The 14,709-nt window shown below is 39.8% G+C and overlaps 2 protein-coding genes across 7 annotated transcripts in view; one reads left to right on the top strand and one right to left on the bottom strand.

The window, feature by feature from the left end:
- The window catches only part of LOC138847567 (uncharacterized), a 668,340-nt gene that overhangs the window by 458,049 nt on the left and 195,582 nt on the right, over positions 1-14,709 (bottom strand). The window lies entirely within an intron of this gene.
- GABRA3 (gamma-aminobutyric acid type A receptor subunit alpha3) overlaps positions 1-14,709 on the top strand; it is a 327,873-nt gene that overhangs the window by 267,358 nt on the left and 45,806 nt on the right. For 2 of the 6 annotated variants that reach the window (XM_051833857.2, XM_051833855.2), the window contains exon 10: positions 10,351-12,240. The exons of 1 other annotated variant lie outside the window; for it this stretch is intronic. In XM_051833857.2, coding sequence (XP_051689817.1) covers positions 10,351-10,686 — 336 coding nt within the window. In that variant the 3' untranslated portion in view covers positions 10,687-12,240. Of the gene's footprint in view, positions 1-9,741; positions 9,788-10,350; positions 12,243-14,709 lie in introns of those variants that run through there. 3 more of the 6 variants (XM_051833859.2, XM_051833856.2, XM_017350870.3) reach the window with 3 other exon arrangements.

Genomic DNA, 14,709 nt, shown 5'->3' with positions numbered 1-14,709 from the left:
TGCCCCAAATGGTAGAGTTAGAAACATACCAGGGGATTCCAATTCAATCCCATCAAGGTGGCATGTACCAATGCCATCTCACTATTCCAAGTGATCAATTTCAGTTCACAATTGATCATAATGAAAGGACTAAGAGTCAAAGGGAGCACATAAACATGTCTAGTACCTGCTAACACTAACCGATAGAATAAATAAAGGGGAGAGTGATCCAACATGGGAAGTGAGATACTCAGCAGACTCATAGAATGGCAGATGTCCTAAATAGCACTCTGGCCTCAGAATCAGCCCTAAAGGCATTCGGATCTGGCTGAAAAGCCCATGAGAGTATTTCAGGCATGGAAAGCCAAGACACTCTGGCAAAAGATCTCTGCGAGTGAGATCCCAGTGGAAAGAACAGGTCTTCAAAGAAGGAGGTACCTTTCTCTGAAGGGAGGAGAGAACCTCCACTTTGACTATGACCTTGAAGAATTGGAGAACTCAGAGGGCTTCCATAGCCTTGGAAACTCATGACCGGAGCATAGGGAGATTACTGATGCCATAGACAGGAGTGTCAATTTGTAAAGTCAACAACAGGAGTCACTGTGCACTTACTCCTCATGTAGGATCTCTATCCTTAATGTGCTGTGCATTGAGATTTAATGCTATAATGAGTAATCAAACAATATATTTCACTTTGTTTTTCTATGTGGGTGCAAACTGTTGAAATCTTTACTTAATGTATACTAAACTGATCTTCTGTTAAAAAAAAAAAAAAGAAGAAATTAGCAATTCCCAACTTGACTCTCACTGGGATTAAACATGACAATAGGTCTGATCTGATTTCATCATCATTTAAAAAAAACATCTATTATTTTTCACTTTATGTTTCTGTGTGGGAGCAAACTGTTGAAATCCTTACTTAATGTATACTAAGCTGATCTTCTGTATATTAAGATAATCGAAAATGAATCTTGATGTGAATGGAAGGGGAGAGGGAGTGGGAAAGGGGAGGGTTGTGGGTGGGAGGGACGGTATGGGGGGGAAACCATTGTAATCCATAAATCGTACTTTGGAAATTTATATTCATTAAATAAAAGTTTAAAAAAATAGAATGGATATTTTTAAAGAGATGAAAAAGATAGAGTTTATAAGGATGTGGAGAAAAGGGAAGTGTTGCACACTGTTGATAGAAATGTGACTTAGTGTAGCCATTATGGAAAACAGTATGGAGTCATGAAAAAAATTACAAATAGAACTATTGGTGCCAGCATCGTGGTACACTTGAAATGCTAGCATCCCCTATGAGTGCCTGTTTGAATCCTGGCTGTTCCACTTCCTGTTCAGCTCCTTGGGGAAATAACAGAAGATGGCCCATATACTGTGGCTTTGTCATCAATGTGGGAGACCTGGATGGACTTTTTTAAAAAGATTTATTTATTTATTTATTTATTTTTAAAGGTTTATTTATTTATTTGAAAGTCAGAGTTACACACAGAGAGACAAAGAAAGAGAGAGAAAAAAAATCTTCCATCTGCTGATTCACTCCCCAATTGGCTGCAATGGCTGGAGCTGCACTGATCTGAAGCCAGGAGCCAGGCGCTTCCTCTGGGTCCCCCATGTGGGTGCAGGGGCCCAAGGACTTGGGCCCTCTTCTACTATTTTCCCAGGCCATAGCAGAGAGCTAGATCAGAAGTGGAGTGGCCAGGGCTTGAACTGGCACCCATATGGAATGCTGGCACTGCAGGCAGTGGCCTCATATGCTACGCCACAGCTCCGGCCCCCTGGATGACCTCTTGGCTCCTGGCTCTGGCCTGGCCTAGCCCAAGCCCCCGCCAATGTGGTCATTACAGGAGTAAAACTGTGGATGGAAGATCTTTCTCTTTTTGTCTCTTCCTCTCTGTCACTCTGTCTTTCAAATAAATACATATTTTTAAGAAATAAATGAATAAAATTAAATAAAAAAGAGAACTATTATATGATCCAGTAATGTCACTACTGGTATATATCCAAAGGAAATACATTTAGTCTGTTGAAGAGATCTGCATTTGTGTGTTCATTGCAGTATTATTCACAATAGCCAAGATATGGAATCTACTTGTGTCCATCAACAGATGAATGGATAAAGAAAAATATGGCATATATATGCAATGGAATATTTATCACTTTCAACATTTTTATGTATTTATTTGAAAGGCAGGGGGGCATGAATCTGCCATCCCCTGGTTCATTCACCAAATGGTGGCAACAGAGTTCCAGAGTTGGGTCAAACAGATGCCAGGACCCAGGAGTTCCATCTAGGTCTTCCACCTAGGTGGCAGGGGCCCAAGCACTTGGGTCATCTTATGCTGCCTTCCCTGATACTTTAGCAGGGAACTGGATTGGAAGCACAACAGTTAGGATTTGAACTAGCCACTCTGATATGGGATGCCAGCATCACAGGTGTGGTTTAATCTGTTGTGCCACAATGCAGGCCCCACTATTTGGCTTTTAAAAGATGAAAATACAATAATTTTCAAAAACATGGAAGGACCCAAAGGACTTTAGATTAAAGGGTATAGTCCAGGTAGATAAAAATACCATATGAACTCACTTATATGCAACATCTATAAAAGTTAATCTCAAAGAATCAGAGAACAAATAGTGATTCCCAGGGGCCAACAGAAATGGGAGGTTGGGGAATTTTGGTCAAAGGGTACAAAGTTTCAGTGAGATGGGAGGAATACTTTCACGAACTTTATATTGTACAAAAGGGTGATTATAGTGAATAGTAATAACAATATAATATTTGTGATTTTTAGGGCAATAGATTTTAAATATTCTCAACAACAATAACGAAAAAAACAGCGTGTGAGATGATATGTGTTAATTAGCTTAGTTAGCCATTCCCAATGTATATATATTTAAAAACATCATGTTGTCTGTCATAAATATATTTAATTTTTGTTAATTTTTGATATAAGTAAATAAATAAAAAATAATTTAAAAGGAAAGGAAAGGGAATGCAGAAGAATCAGTCTAGCAGGAAGCAGGTGACTAGAGGGATCTGTATGGTCATTTCAAATGATTTTATCACTGACTAGTAACTGAAATAAAATTGTTATCAATATACTGGAGGATGTAGGAAGGGTTGCTTAAGTGAAATAAATCATTATAAAGAAAAGACAATTGGCAGTGAGCAAAACTAGTAACAGAATATATATCTTTGGAAATATAGAAATAACTCTTCTAAGTATTAGCTAAGAGAGTTGAAAATCATTAGCTATGAGGAGCTGGACAATAACTTGGGGTGTATTTGAATAAGAGTTTCGTGATTTTTATTATAAGCCTTCAAGTTCTATTTTTTAAAACTGTGTTAATTACTACTTTGATTGGGTCACTGAACATTTTATGGATCATGTGTTAACCCTGATTTGAACATTGCACAATGTATGTGTGTTTTAAAACATCAGATGGCACCCCATAAATGTACAATTTTATGTTTCAGTTTAAAATAAAAAATCAAATTTAATATTAAAAATAAATACAAATTAAAATGAAGAATTAAACTTTGACATTTAAAAAGAAGATAATTATTCTTAGAACTACTTTTAAAATATTCATAAATTCTTAGCATATCCATTGTCTTAAATATTTATCATTTCCTTGTGCTGGGCACATTGAAAATCCTTTCTTCCAACTATTTTGAAAGAACAATAAATCATTCAGGATAGTCATCCTACTGTGCTATAGAACACTAGAACCTATTCCTCCTATGCAACTGTATAAAAGAATTTTAAAAGAAAATGAAATATAATACTGTAGTTGTAAAACGTATTTTTATTATATAAATATGTCCACATCTTTATTTTGACTATGTGATTTGGGGTAATTTAATAAATTGCTTTCTTAATATTATTGGTTTCTCCATTGCTAATCATAGATAATATTTATGATGCAGATGGTTATGAGGACTAGATATGTCACATTTGTCTATTAGCACTGTGTATTGCTTATAGAAGATGCTCATGATTACTACTTTCTTTTTTAAAAAACTATTTATTTATTTATTTTTTATTTTTTTTGACAGGCAGAGTGGACAGTGAGAGAGAGAGACAGAGAGAAAGGTCTTCCTTTGCCATTGGTTCACCCTCCAATGGCCGCCACAGCCGGCACGCTGCAGCCAGCGCACCACGCTGATCCGAAGCCAGGAGCCAGGTGCTTCTCCTGGTCTCCCATGGGGTGCAGGATCCAAGCACTTGGGCCATCCTCCACTGCACTCCCTGGCCACAGCAGAGAGCTGGCCTGGAAGAGGGGCAACCGGGACAGAATCCGGCGCCCCAACCGGGACTAGAACCCCGTGTGCTGGCGCTAATAGGCAAAGGATTAGCCTATTGAGCTGCGGCGCCGGCCAAAAATTATTTTTAAAATCTAATTTATTTGATAGAGAGAAAGAAATTTCCTATCTACTGGTTCACACCCCAAATACCTACAATGTCCAGACTGGGACAGGCCTGGGCACAGCCAAAGCCTGGAATACAGAAAAGAATCAGACATCCCAAATAGATGGCATAAACCCAATCACTTGTGTCATCACCAATGCATCCTAAGGTCTGCATTAGCAGAAAACTCGAAGTGGACATTAAACCCAGATACTCTCATAAGGAATACACGGATCTTAACCACTATGTCAAATTCCCAGCCCAATAAATATTACTTATTTTTAAAAAAATTCATAACTTGCCTAAATTTTTTAGAAACAGAATAATTCTTAAGCTCATTTTCTTATTTGTTCACATGAGAAAAACCTGACATCAAGCTCTGAGCACAGAACCTGTCGCATAGTACATACATAGTTCCCTCTGTTTTCTCTGCTTTGCTGTCCAGCATAGGCACCGAGGTGCATCACTACAGTCACTCACCAGCACCCTTAACCTCCCCAGTCACTTCAATCCAAGTTTTCTATTTCTCTCTGAAAAAAGAAATCCAAGGAGCCGGCACTGTGGTGCAGTAGATTAAGCTACAATCTGCAGTGTCGGCATCCCATATACACGTGGGTTCATGTCCCAGGTGTTCCACTTCTGATCTAGCTCCCTGCTAATGTAACTCGGAAAGTGCTGGAATATGGCTCAATTCCTTGGGCCCCTGCACCCACATGGGAGGCCTGGAAGAAGCTCCTGGCTCCTGGCTTTGGCCTGGCACAGCCCTGGCTGTTGTGGCTATTTTAGGAGTGAACCAGCAGATGGAAGATATCTCTCTCTGTCTCTCCCCCTCTCTCTCCCTGTAACTTTGACTTTCAAATAAATAAATACATATTTTTTTAAAAATTCAACTGTGCACATTGATGGATATTTATGAGCTTATACTCTAGAATTCTGCTGGTCCTTCAATCTGTACCTGCAGTCCTTTTCTGTGTCCCTAATCTGTTCTTCCCTCTATTTCCTATAAAATCTATTTTAAGTCTTTGCTATTCCTTTCACCTTTCTCATGAGGAATGTGAAAACCATTGCATGAGATTTGCCTCAATTTACTGTGTTCCTTTCTCCCAAACAAAATGTAGATAGTATCAGAATCTCATCCATTCTGTCCATCTCATCTGTTTTCTGAACCAGGGTAATTCTCCAGTTATGCTCTTACATCCCACCCTTTCAGGAAATTGATACAGTGATTACTTTTCTTCCACCTGCATCCCCACACCTTTCTATTGATTTACCTCGCTCTTTCAAATCCAGCATACTTCCTTCCTCTTTTGAATTTCCTTGATTCATTATTTATACTTTAGTGTTTCTTATTTCTGTTTTCTCCCTTATGTTTTAGTTCTCTCTTATTTTAATTAGTTTTCTTCATCAAATTGTTTTTTTTTATTTATTTGACAGGTAGAGTTATAGACATTGAGAGAGAGGCAGAGAGAAAGGTCTTCCCTCCGTTGGTTCACTCCCCAAATGGCCGCCACGGCTGGCGCTGCACCGATCCGAAGCCAGGAGCCAGGTGCTTCTTCCTGGTCTCCCATGCAGGTGCAGGGGCCCAAGCACCTGGGCCATCCTCCAGTGCCCTCCTGGGCCACAGCAGAGAGCTGGACTGGAAGAAGAGCAACCAGGACTAGAACCCGGCGCCCACATGGGATGCCGGCACCGCAGGCGGAGGATTAACCAAGTGAGCCACTGCACCGGCCCCTCAAATTGTTATTTTTAAAAGATTTATGTTATTTATTTGAAAAGCCAAGAGAAAAAGAGAAAGAGGCAAAGAGAGGGAGAGAGAGAGAGAGAAATCCATCTGGTGGTTTACTACACAAATGGCCACAACGGCACAATGTCTGTGGCTGGGCCAGGCCAAAGCCAGGAGCCAAGAGCTTCATTCTGGTCTCCCACATGGGTCCAAGGACCCAAGGAATTGAGCCATCTTCAACTGTTTTCCCAGGCACATTGGCAGGGACCCTGATAAGTGGAGAAGCTAGGACTTGAACTTGTACCAATATAGGGTGCCAGCATAGTAGGTCATGGCTTAACCTATTATACCACAATGCCAGTCCCAACCTATTCCAATTTTTAAATTGGGTTCTTGGGGTTTTTGATGCTGATTTTATCCATTTTTGAATCCCACATAGCATACACTCAATTACCTTGCCCTTCTTCTAGAAATTGGGGTTCAGAAAAGCTGAGTTCCTATAAAGGCATTGATACAGATATACTTACAGATGTAAGTATGTCTTCTGAGATCCTGGTTGGGTTTCAAGTACAGCTGAGACCTGATCTAACCCTCTAATTAGTAGCTTAAGAAACAATTAATAAGTGTGCCATCTTAAGAAGACTCTGGAGTTGGATATATGTTCATCTACAAAAGTTCTCATTGCCTAGACCATAAACCAACATGAAATGCCCTGTGAGAAGCAAAGGTGTTTGTCCTGGAATCAGGCTGCTTGGGGAATTTGGAGGAGTCATTTTCAAGTTATTGGTGTGGAAATTACCTCAGGCTGAATTGTAGTGATATGCTCTCTGTATGACAGAAGTGAAAATTCTGGAAGGATGGACTAGAAATCCCATGAGAATCTTCAATCAGAGGGTCATTTTTTCATTCAGTAACCATTCATACTGTGCCTAATGGTTAAGTACTTGTCTAGGGAGGTAGGAATAGAAGGGAAACTTGGTCAAAGTTAAATCAGTCACAACAGCAAAGATATAGAATCAACTTAGTTGCATATCAACTGATAACTGGATAAGGAAAATGTGATATATACACAGGATTGGATATTATTCAGTCATAAAAATGTGAAATCCTGACATTCGCAACAAAATGGATGGAACTGGAGATCATTATGCTAAGTGAAATAAAATAGACACAGAAGAACAAATATCACATTTTATGTTATATGTGGAAGTTTATATATATATATGTGTGTGTGTGTGTGTACACATGTATATATATATATAATTAAAATTGTGTGGATGTCATCTTATTTGGTATAAAGATAAATATTGTCTTCACTGAATATACCATCTACATGGCAATATACCCTTCTCGCCTCCCTCTATTATCATTTTCATGAATCCCACATTTTATATTAATATCCCTATTTTCAAGAAAAAATAGTGTCTATGTATGTATATAATATCTCCACATGAAGTGAATGGCAACATGTTAAAATTCTTAAATCTTAAAATTTAAAAATAAATTGAAAATGGAAAAAAAAGAAAAAGAAAACTGTCTAATCTGTATGTTTCAAACTACAAAGCAAGGAGAAATATTAGAAAACTAGAGACAGAAATGGGAAAATATTAATCTCTACTTCCTGCTCCTGTCTTCTTGACACTACAACATTTTCTTTGATTTCTTTCCACAATTTAGGTAAAAATTATAGTGGTTGATTAAAATGTTTTATTTTAGTAATAATGAGAGGAATTTAAACGTAATTTTCCTCTATTATTTCAGAAAATCTTTTAAATCAATTACTGCTTCTCTCCCATGCTAGAACACAATGTGCCTATGGCGCTAAAGAAAAGTTGTTTGCTGTTTAGAACGACTATTTCAGAGATTTGGTCATAACCAGCTGTTAAGATGAGTAAGTGAAATAACATACTTGAATGTGAAAACTTCTAATCAAGTTATGGTAGTGTTTTTTTCCTTTCCCTTTTTCTTTTCTTCTTTGTTCTTTTTAAAATTGTTTTGGCTTATCCATGAAAAAAGAGATTACTAAGCAAATTAATAAATGAGCAGGCAAACAGGTAAAGTGCTCTTTTAATAGCAAAAGTGTTTAGCAGCAGGACTCTATTCATACAATGAATTTGCTAAATACAAATGAATCCTATGTAGAAAATTTAAATAATATACAGGGTTCTAAGGAGCCTTCCAGTTCTGTCCCCCTTCCACTTGTAGCAATGTGACTTCAATCCTCAAAGATAAAGAACAGTATTGCTTTTACAATGTTCTATTAGTGAGATTATTATTCCTTCACTTAAAATCCTTTTCCGACACATTTTCCCTCCCTGATTGAAAACAATGAAGCCAGCATAGGCCAGCAGAGGAGGAGTACATAGTATTCAAGGTCATTCAGATCTGGCCTCTGCCTGTCTACACAGTCAGTTCCTATAACTCTTTGCTCTACCCACTGTGATCCAACTACAGCAAATTCCTTGTCATCCCTCAAACAATTCCCCTGACCTATGCCCTGGTCTTTGCTGCATCTAAGGCGCTCCTGCATGTTGTTTTTGTCCCAGACCACAAACCTCATTGCTTTTTTGAGCCACTTTTTCCAATACATGCAGGTACCTTGTCCCTCCCTTTACTGAATTCCCACAGCACTTTGTTGACTTCTTTTAGAACTCTGATTACGCTATATAACAATGATGAGTTCACAAGGTTCTCTCCCATACCAGACTGTGAGCTCCTAGAAGATAACAACTGAAGTTTGACTCATCTTTTAACCTACTTATCCCCTAAGTACCTAGCATTGTTCTTGGCCAAGCTGGTATTCACTCAATGTTGGGCAAAAGTTGTTAATAAGATCAAGAAAAAAAAATAGCAGTGAGGTGTAAAGGACAAAAGATTAAAATGATGGGGACTATGACTTAAAAGAAGCAAGAAAAAGAGATTAGGAGAAAGGGGTCAATACTGGAGGGAGAAAAGAGAGAAACTCAGGAAGGAACCAGGTAGGAAGTGGAGGAGTAAACAAGTAAACTCTGGATGCATGTGTGAAGCTCATCTCTATCAACTTTTCCCTAGAGGCAGAGAAGGATAGAAGGAAGAAAAGGACATTGTGAGTGAAGCAGCAAACAATATTATAGATTTGAGATAGACCACCATCTTTGGCCTGAATCTGGGGTAGCCTGCTCCCTAGCCTCCTCTGCACTTAACTCTCTCTATTCTGATCCAGAAATAGCTCTATCTCCTCTTCTTTCTTTGGCATCAAGGGAGCCACAACTATGTATACCTGAGTTCATATATGTGAGAACAAGTGGGCATGTATGTGTGTGTGCTTGCTCCCCACTAGGTATTTAAGGATTTTATTCTGAAAAATAAACACAAAGAATAGTGCCATCGCAAGCCCACAACTGACTGCATTTGCTGTGGCAGAAGGGGTCATTTGCATAGCTCTGTGGGGGAGGTTATGGCTCCTGCCTACAACATTGTAAGAGTGCAAAACCTTGGTGTGTCCCTGAGCTTGCTGACCATGTTTTACAGTGCATGAAGGGTGGGATGCTATTTTAATGATCCATGTCAACATGCCATTGTATTGATTGTGTCTTTAAGGCAAAATGACTTTTCCAACTCACCAAGCTCTCTTCCTCACAGGAGATGTGCCACTTGATGGTTGCAGCCTATTGGAGTTATTTCTCGGGTAACCAAAAAGTGTTTCGTGCCTATAGAAAGCAGAACAGTGCAGCCCTGGATCAAAGTCAGGAGCCAAGACTGCAAGTGGGGGCTCTGCCACTTAGTCTGAGACTGAATTTTCTCATCTGTCAAATGGGAGTAATCTCTCCTTCCTACCTCATAGGATTGCTTTGAGGATCAAATCCTATGACATATAAACCCCACTGATGACCAAAATTCCGCAGTTTAGCAGTGGTTCCTACTACCATTCTCTCATCTGATCCTCTCAACAATCCTGCCAATTATTTGTTCCTCATTTTGCAGATGAAGAAACTGAGGCTCAAGTAAAACAGGAGACTTAGCCAAAACCTTATAGCTAATAAGCCAAAATGATGGAAGTGTTCTGTTTTCAAACTCATCTTCCAATATCCCTAGACATAAACCTGGCTACTTACTGCTGTTGGCTTCGTGGCCCCAGTTGCTTAATTTCCCTCATGGCTTCTCCCTGCATCTTCTAAATGTGCTCTGTATAATGAACCAATTAGCTTTTATTTTGTTCTCCCTTCCTCCCCTATTTTTCCTGGCCTCTAGAAGAAAACACCGGCAGCCCCGACAAAGAAAACCAGCGCCACATTCAACATCGTGGGAACCACTTATCCCATCAACTTGGCCAAGAACCCTGAGTTCTCCACCATCTCCAAGGGCGCCGCTCCCAGTGCATCCTCAACCCCGACAATAATTGCTTCGCCCAAGGCCACTTATGTGCAGGACAGCCCAACTGAGACCAAGACCTACAACAGTGTCAGCAAGGTTGACAAAATTTCCCGTATCATCTTTCCTGTGCTCTTCGCCATATTTAATCTGGTGTATTGGGCCACATATGTCAACCGGGAGTCAGCTATCAAGGGCATGATCCGCAAACAGTAGATGGTGGTGACAACACAGCAACCACAGCACTGTATACCCCATGAAGCATCCAGGCACCCTACTCCAGAGTTTCCCTTCATATGTTTCAGAATTCTTCTTTTTAACCCTCTCTCAAACTGTGCCACTCAATTCATATTTATGAGTCTCAATGAAAAAAAATACAGAAAAACTACTTGTCCCTGTAACATTTCTAGGTATACCCCAATCAGAGACAAACACATTTGTCTAGTTTTCCATCTTAGTCTGAAAGTCCCCCCACCCCCCCGCCGCCAGCTGAGGGCTCCGCATGTATTTTATTGCACTCTGCCCATTGCAGAAAGAACAGAACACTCCCTATAGTGGAAACCTTGGCTGTCTGGGAGGTCCAGGCCAAGGACAATTGGTTACTTGCTTGGATCAGATGATTCTGACTCATTAGGGAGACAGACTGGGCTATCCCATGCAGTTCTGCCTACTCCCTTCTCTGCCAACAGTAGGGTCTACTAGGAATTAATATTTACAGCAAAGGCAAGAGCCAGAACTAACCTCTGAACACAGCCCCAACCTCTTTTTTGACTTGGAGTTAGTGAGGACAATTGAGGTTTACCACTGTCTACCATGTAAGAACTAGCTGGACCAGTCTGGCACCAAGATGGCTGGTGCCCTATGTCCAGCCCCTCAGGAAAATAGTACCTTCCTTGGTATATCTTCCCTCTAGGAAGGTCATTTTCCCTCAATGCCTTTGATCCTCTTGTAGCCAGCTGGGCACTGCTTAGTTTGGACTTAATGTTGCCTAAAAACTCTTCATGAGAAAAGCATTCAAGCATTTTTAATTTCAGCTAAGGAGATACCAATAGAAACAAAGAGATCTAGATCAAATGTTTAAGATAGGAGAGAAAGAAAATCACTTCCCTGCCAAGGCAATTGGTAAAATACTGGATGGGACAAGAGGGGCAGATGGTAGTGGAAGATTGAAGCTTGGTTCAAGAGAGAAGGCCACTGGCAGGTGATAGTAAAATTCTTCTTTCCATACCGTTCACTTTCCACACCCTAGCCCAGGAACAGGCACTTTGCTCCCACCATGTCAGCGGCCTCTGGTCCTCTGTTAACATTGATTCTATGAGGGGGTAAATTGGATATTCATACAAATATCTCTAGTCAATTTTTAAGTCAGCTACATCATTAAACTTATTACTACTTTTTTTTTATTACCCCTCCCCCAGCACCACATGCAATAGGGTGCTGAAATTAAACATTTTATTTTTTATTTATTTTTTTTAATTACAAGGAGGTTTTCTTTTTCTTTTTTTTAAACTTTTATTTAATGAATATAAATTTCCAAAGTACGATTTATGGATTACAATGGCTTCCCCCACATACCGTCCCTCCCACCCGCAACCCTCCCCTCTCCCACTCTCTCTCCCCTTCCATTCACATCAAGATTCATTTTCGATTATCTTAATATACAGAAGATCAGCTTAGTATACATTAAGTAAGGATTTCAACAGTTTGCTCCCACACAGAAACATAAAGTGAAAAATAATAGATGATTTTTTTAAATGATGATGAAATCAGATCAGACCTATTGTCATGTTTAATCCCAGTGAGAGTCAAGTTGGGAGTTGATAATTTCTTTTTTTTTTTTGTTTTTTTTTTTACAGAGGATCAGTTTAGTACACATTAAGTAAAGATTTCAACAGTTTGCACCCCCATAGAAACACAAAGTGAAATATATTGTTTGAGTACTCGTTATAGCATTAAGTCTAAATGCACAGCACATTAAGGACAGAGATCCTACATGAGGAGTAAGTGCACAGTGACTCCTGTTGTTGACTTTACCAATTGACACTCCTGTCTATGGCATCAGTAGTCTCCCTATGCTCCAGTCATGAGTTTCCAAGGCTATGGAAGCCCTCTGAGTTCTCCGATTCTTATCTTGTTTAGACAAGGTCATAGTCAAAGTAGAATCCATTTGATCTCATTTGTTCTTAATATGAGTTGTGGAGATATATATGTATGTATATATATACGTATATATATAAACATTTTTATAAGGTAGATAAATGGAGTCCCAGAAGTTTGAATGACTTGCCTAGACTCATTAACAGTGTCTTTAATAAAGAATTGCCATGTACCTCTTTCCAAAGGCCAAAATAAAGAAAGGACAGAGAAGCTAGGGCCACTTTGGCTTCAAAATCAGCACATTCTCAGAATGCCTTCTGCGTCATAGGTGCAGATGTGTAGAACAAAAAAAGTCTTTAGAAAGTCACAATGTGTCACCCAAGGAGACAACTTCCAATAGTCATGACTCAAGGAAATGAGACCATTTAGGAGGGCAGCCCCAGCCACTTTGGATCTGAATACCTTCACCAGTCCAGAGTATCCTAGAAGTCCAAGGTAATGCCTCTGATGGCACCACAAGCAGATTCTCCCTGCCCACCACCTGAACAAAGCTCCTAAGGGGTGTATCATTAGCTGCTGGTTGCCTTTTCATCCATCTTCCCCTATTCCCTGCTTCCTTGCCATTGCTGGGATAATGCATGCCAGTCCCATTATTCTTAAGACTGTAGGTAAATTCATGACTAGAAGAGTGTAGTCTTGTGGTTATGTGGGGATGGGGGTGGGGTGGGTGGGGCTGTTAATGATTGTCTTAAAGGAATTTAGAATGGAAGCCTGATCTTTGCCTCTCTGTAGAAATTGTGTTTCCAAATGCTTTGGTGCAATGTTTAGCGGCTGTTTATTAAACCCTTTCTGAATTGTACTTGTGCTGGGGAACTTTTTTTGTTATTCCTTTCCTAACTTTCATCCCCAGTCTCATAACACACGAACTTTCCACTTCTTAACAACATTAGATTATTCAGCTATCCCCAGAGCAAAGAGATCTACTACAGTCATTCAGGGGTCACCACTTTGGCACAGTGGGTTAAGCTACCTCTTGCAACACTAGCATTCTACATTAGAGCACCTGTTTCAGTCCTAGATGCTCCACTTCTGATCTAGCTTACTGTTAATGAGCCTGGGAAAGCCATAGATAATGTGCCCACAATCACCTGAGCCCATGCTATCCATGTGGGAGACTCTGATGGAGCTGCTGGCTCCTAGCTTTGGCCTGGACCAGCCTTAGCTGTTGTGGGCAGTAAATCAGTGGATGGAAGATCTCTCTCATTCTGTTTCTCTCTCCTCCATCTCTCTCTTATACTTTGCCTTTCAAATAAATAATCTTTTTTTAAAAAATCATACAAAATGGAACCTATGTGAAAACATATCTTTGATTGACTCAGGGGTCTCATTATTCAACATGAAAGAAAAGGAAACAGCTGTGTTGCATGCTCTGCTAAAAGATATTTTTATCATGATTCCCAAGCCTTCCCTTTTTTCATTGATTACTCCTTCCTTTAGGCAATAGCTCTCTTAGGCAATAGTTACCAGGCAGAGTGACAGTGATTGTCTGGTTGGTTGAACTATATGTTGGGAAATGAATGATGATCCTTTTTTTTCTTACAGAGTTAAGAACAATCTGGGAAATCTCATGAGATCTGCTTGAGAAAATTACCTGGCCACTAAGGGATGGGAACATTCTTGGGAGAACATTTCAAATCAGATAAAATGTTTTTATGTCTGAAATCATAGCAGAGACTTAGGCAATCTCATGCCTGATGCAGTTCAGCCCTATGATCATCTGATGGATGCCCTGCTGGTACAGCAATCTCACAGTCCCTGACTGGTTCAATCATACCCTGAGAACCATAGAAGGTACAGGGGGCAACTTCCTTTATAAAATTGCCTGACAGCTAAGTGTTGTTGTTTCCTTAAGAACCTCATGAATCCATTTTGCCCCTGAAAGCTATTCCACTAGTCTTTGGGGAAGCCAAAGCTGTTACCATCAACACTTTCTTTTGTTGAGCTCTCTTAAAGTTTGAAACCCTGCCCCAGGCTGGGACTGGTACCTCTGAACTCAAGTATTTTATGGTATATATTAGAGCAAGAGATTTCCTCAGAAGATCATTTATGGTACCAGTCTAGAAGCTGCTGGAAGAGTGTCTA

Source organism: Oryctolagus cuniculus, chromosome X, assembly GCF_964237555.1.
Source record: "Oryctolagus cuniculus chromosome X, mOryCun1.1, whole genome shotgun sequence".
In the NCBI taxonomy this organism is placed as follows: domain Eukaryota; kingdom Metazoa; phylum Chordata; class Mammalia; order Lagomorpha; family Leporidae; genus Oryctolagus; species Oryctolagus cuniculus.
Note: the sequence above shows the minus strand (reverse complement) of the source record. Positions and strands in the feature narration are given on the sequence as shown.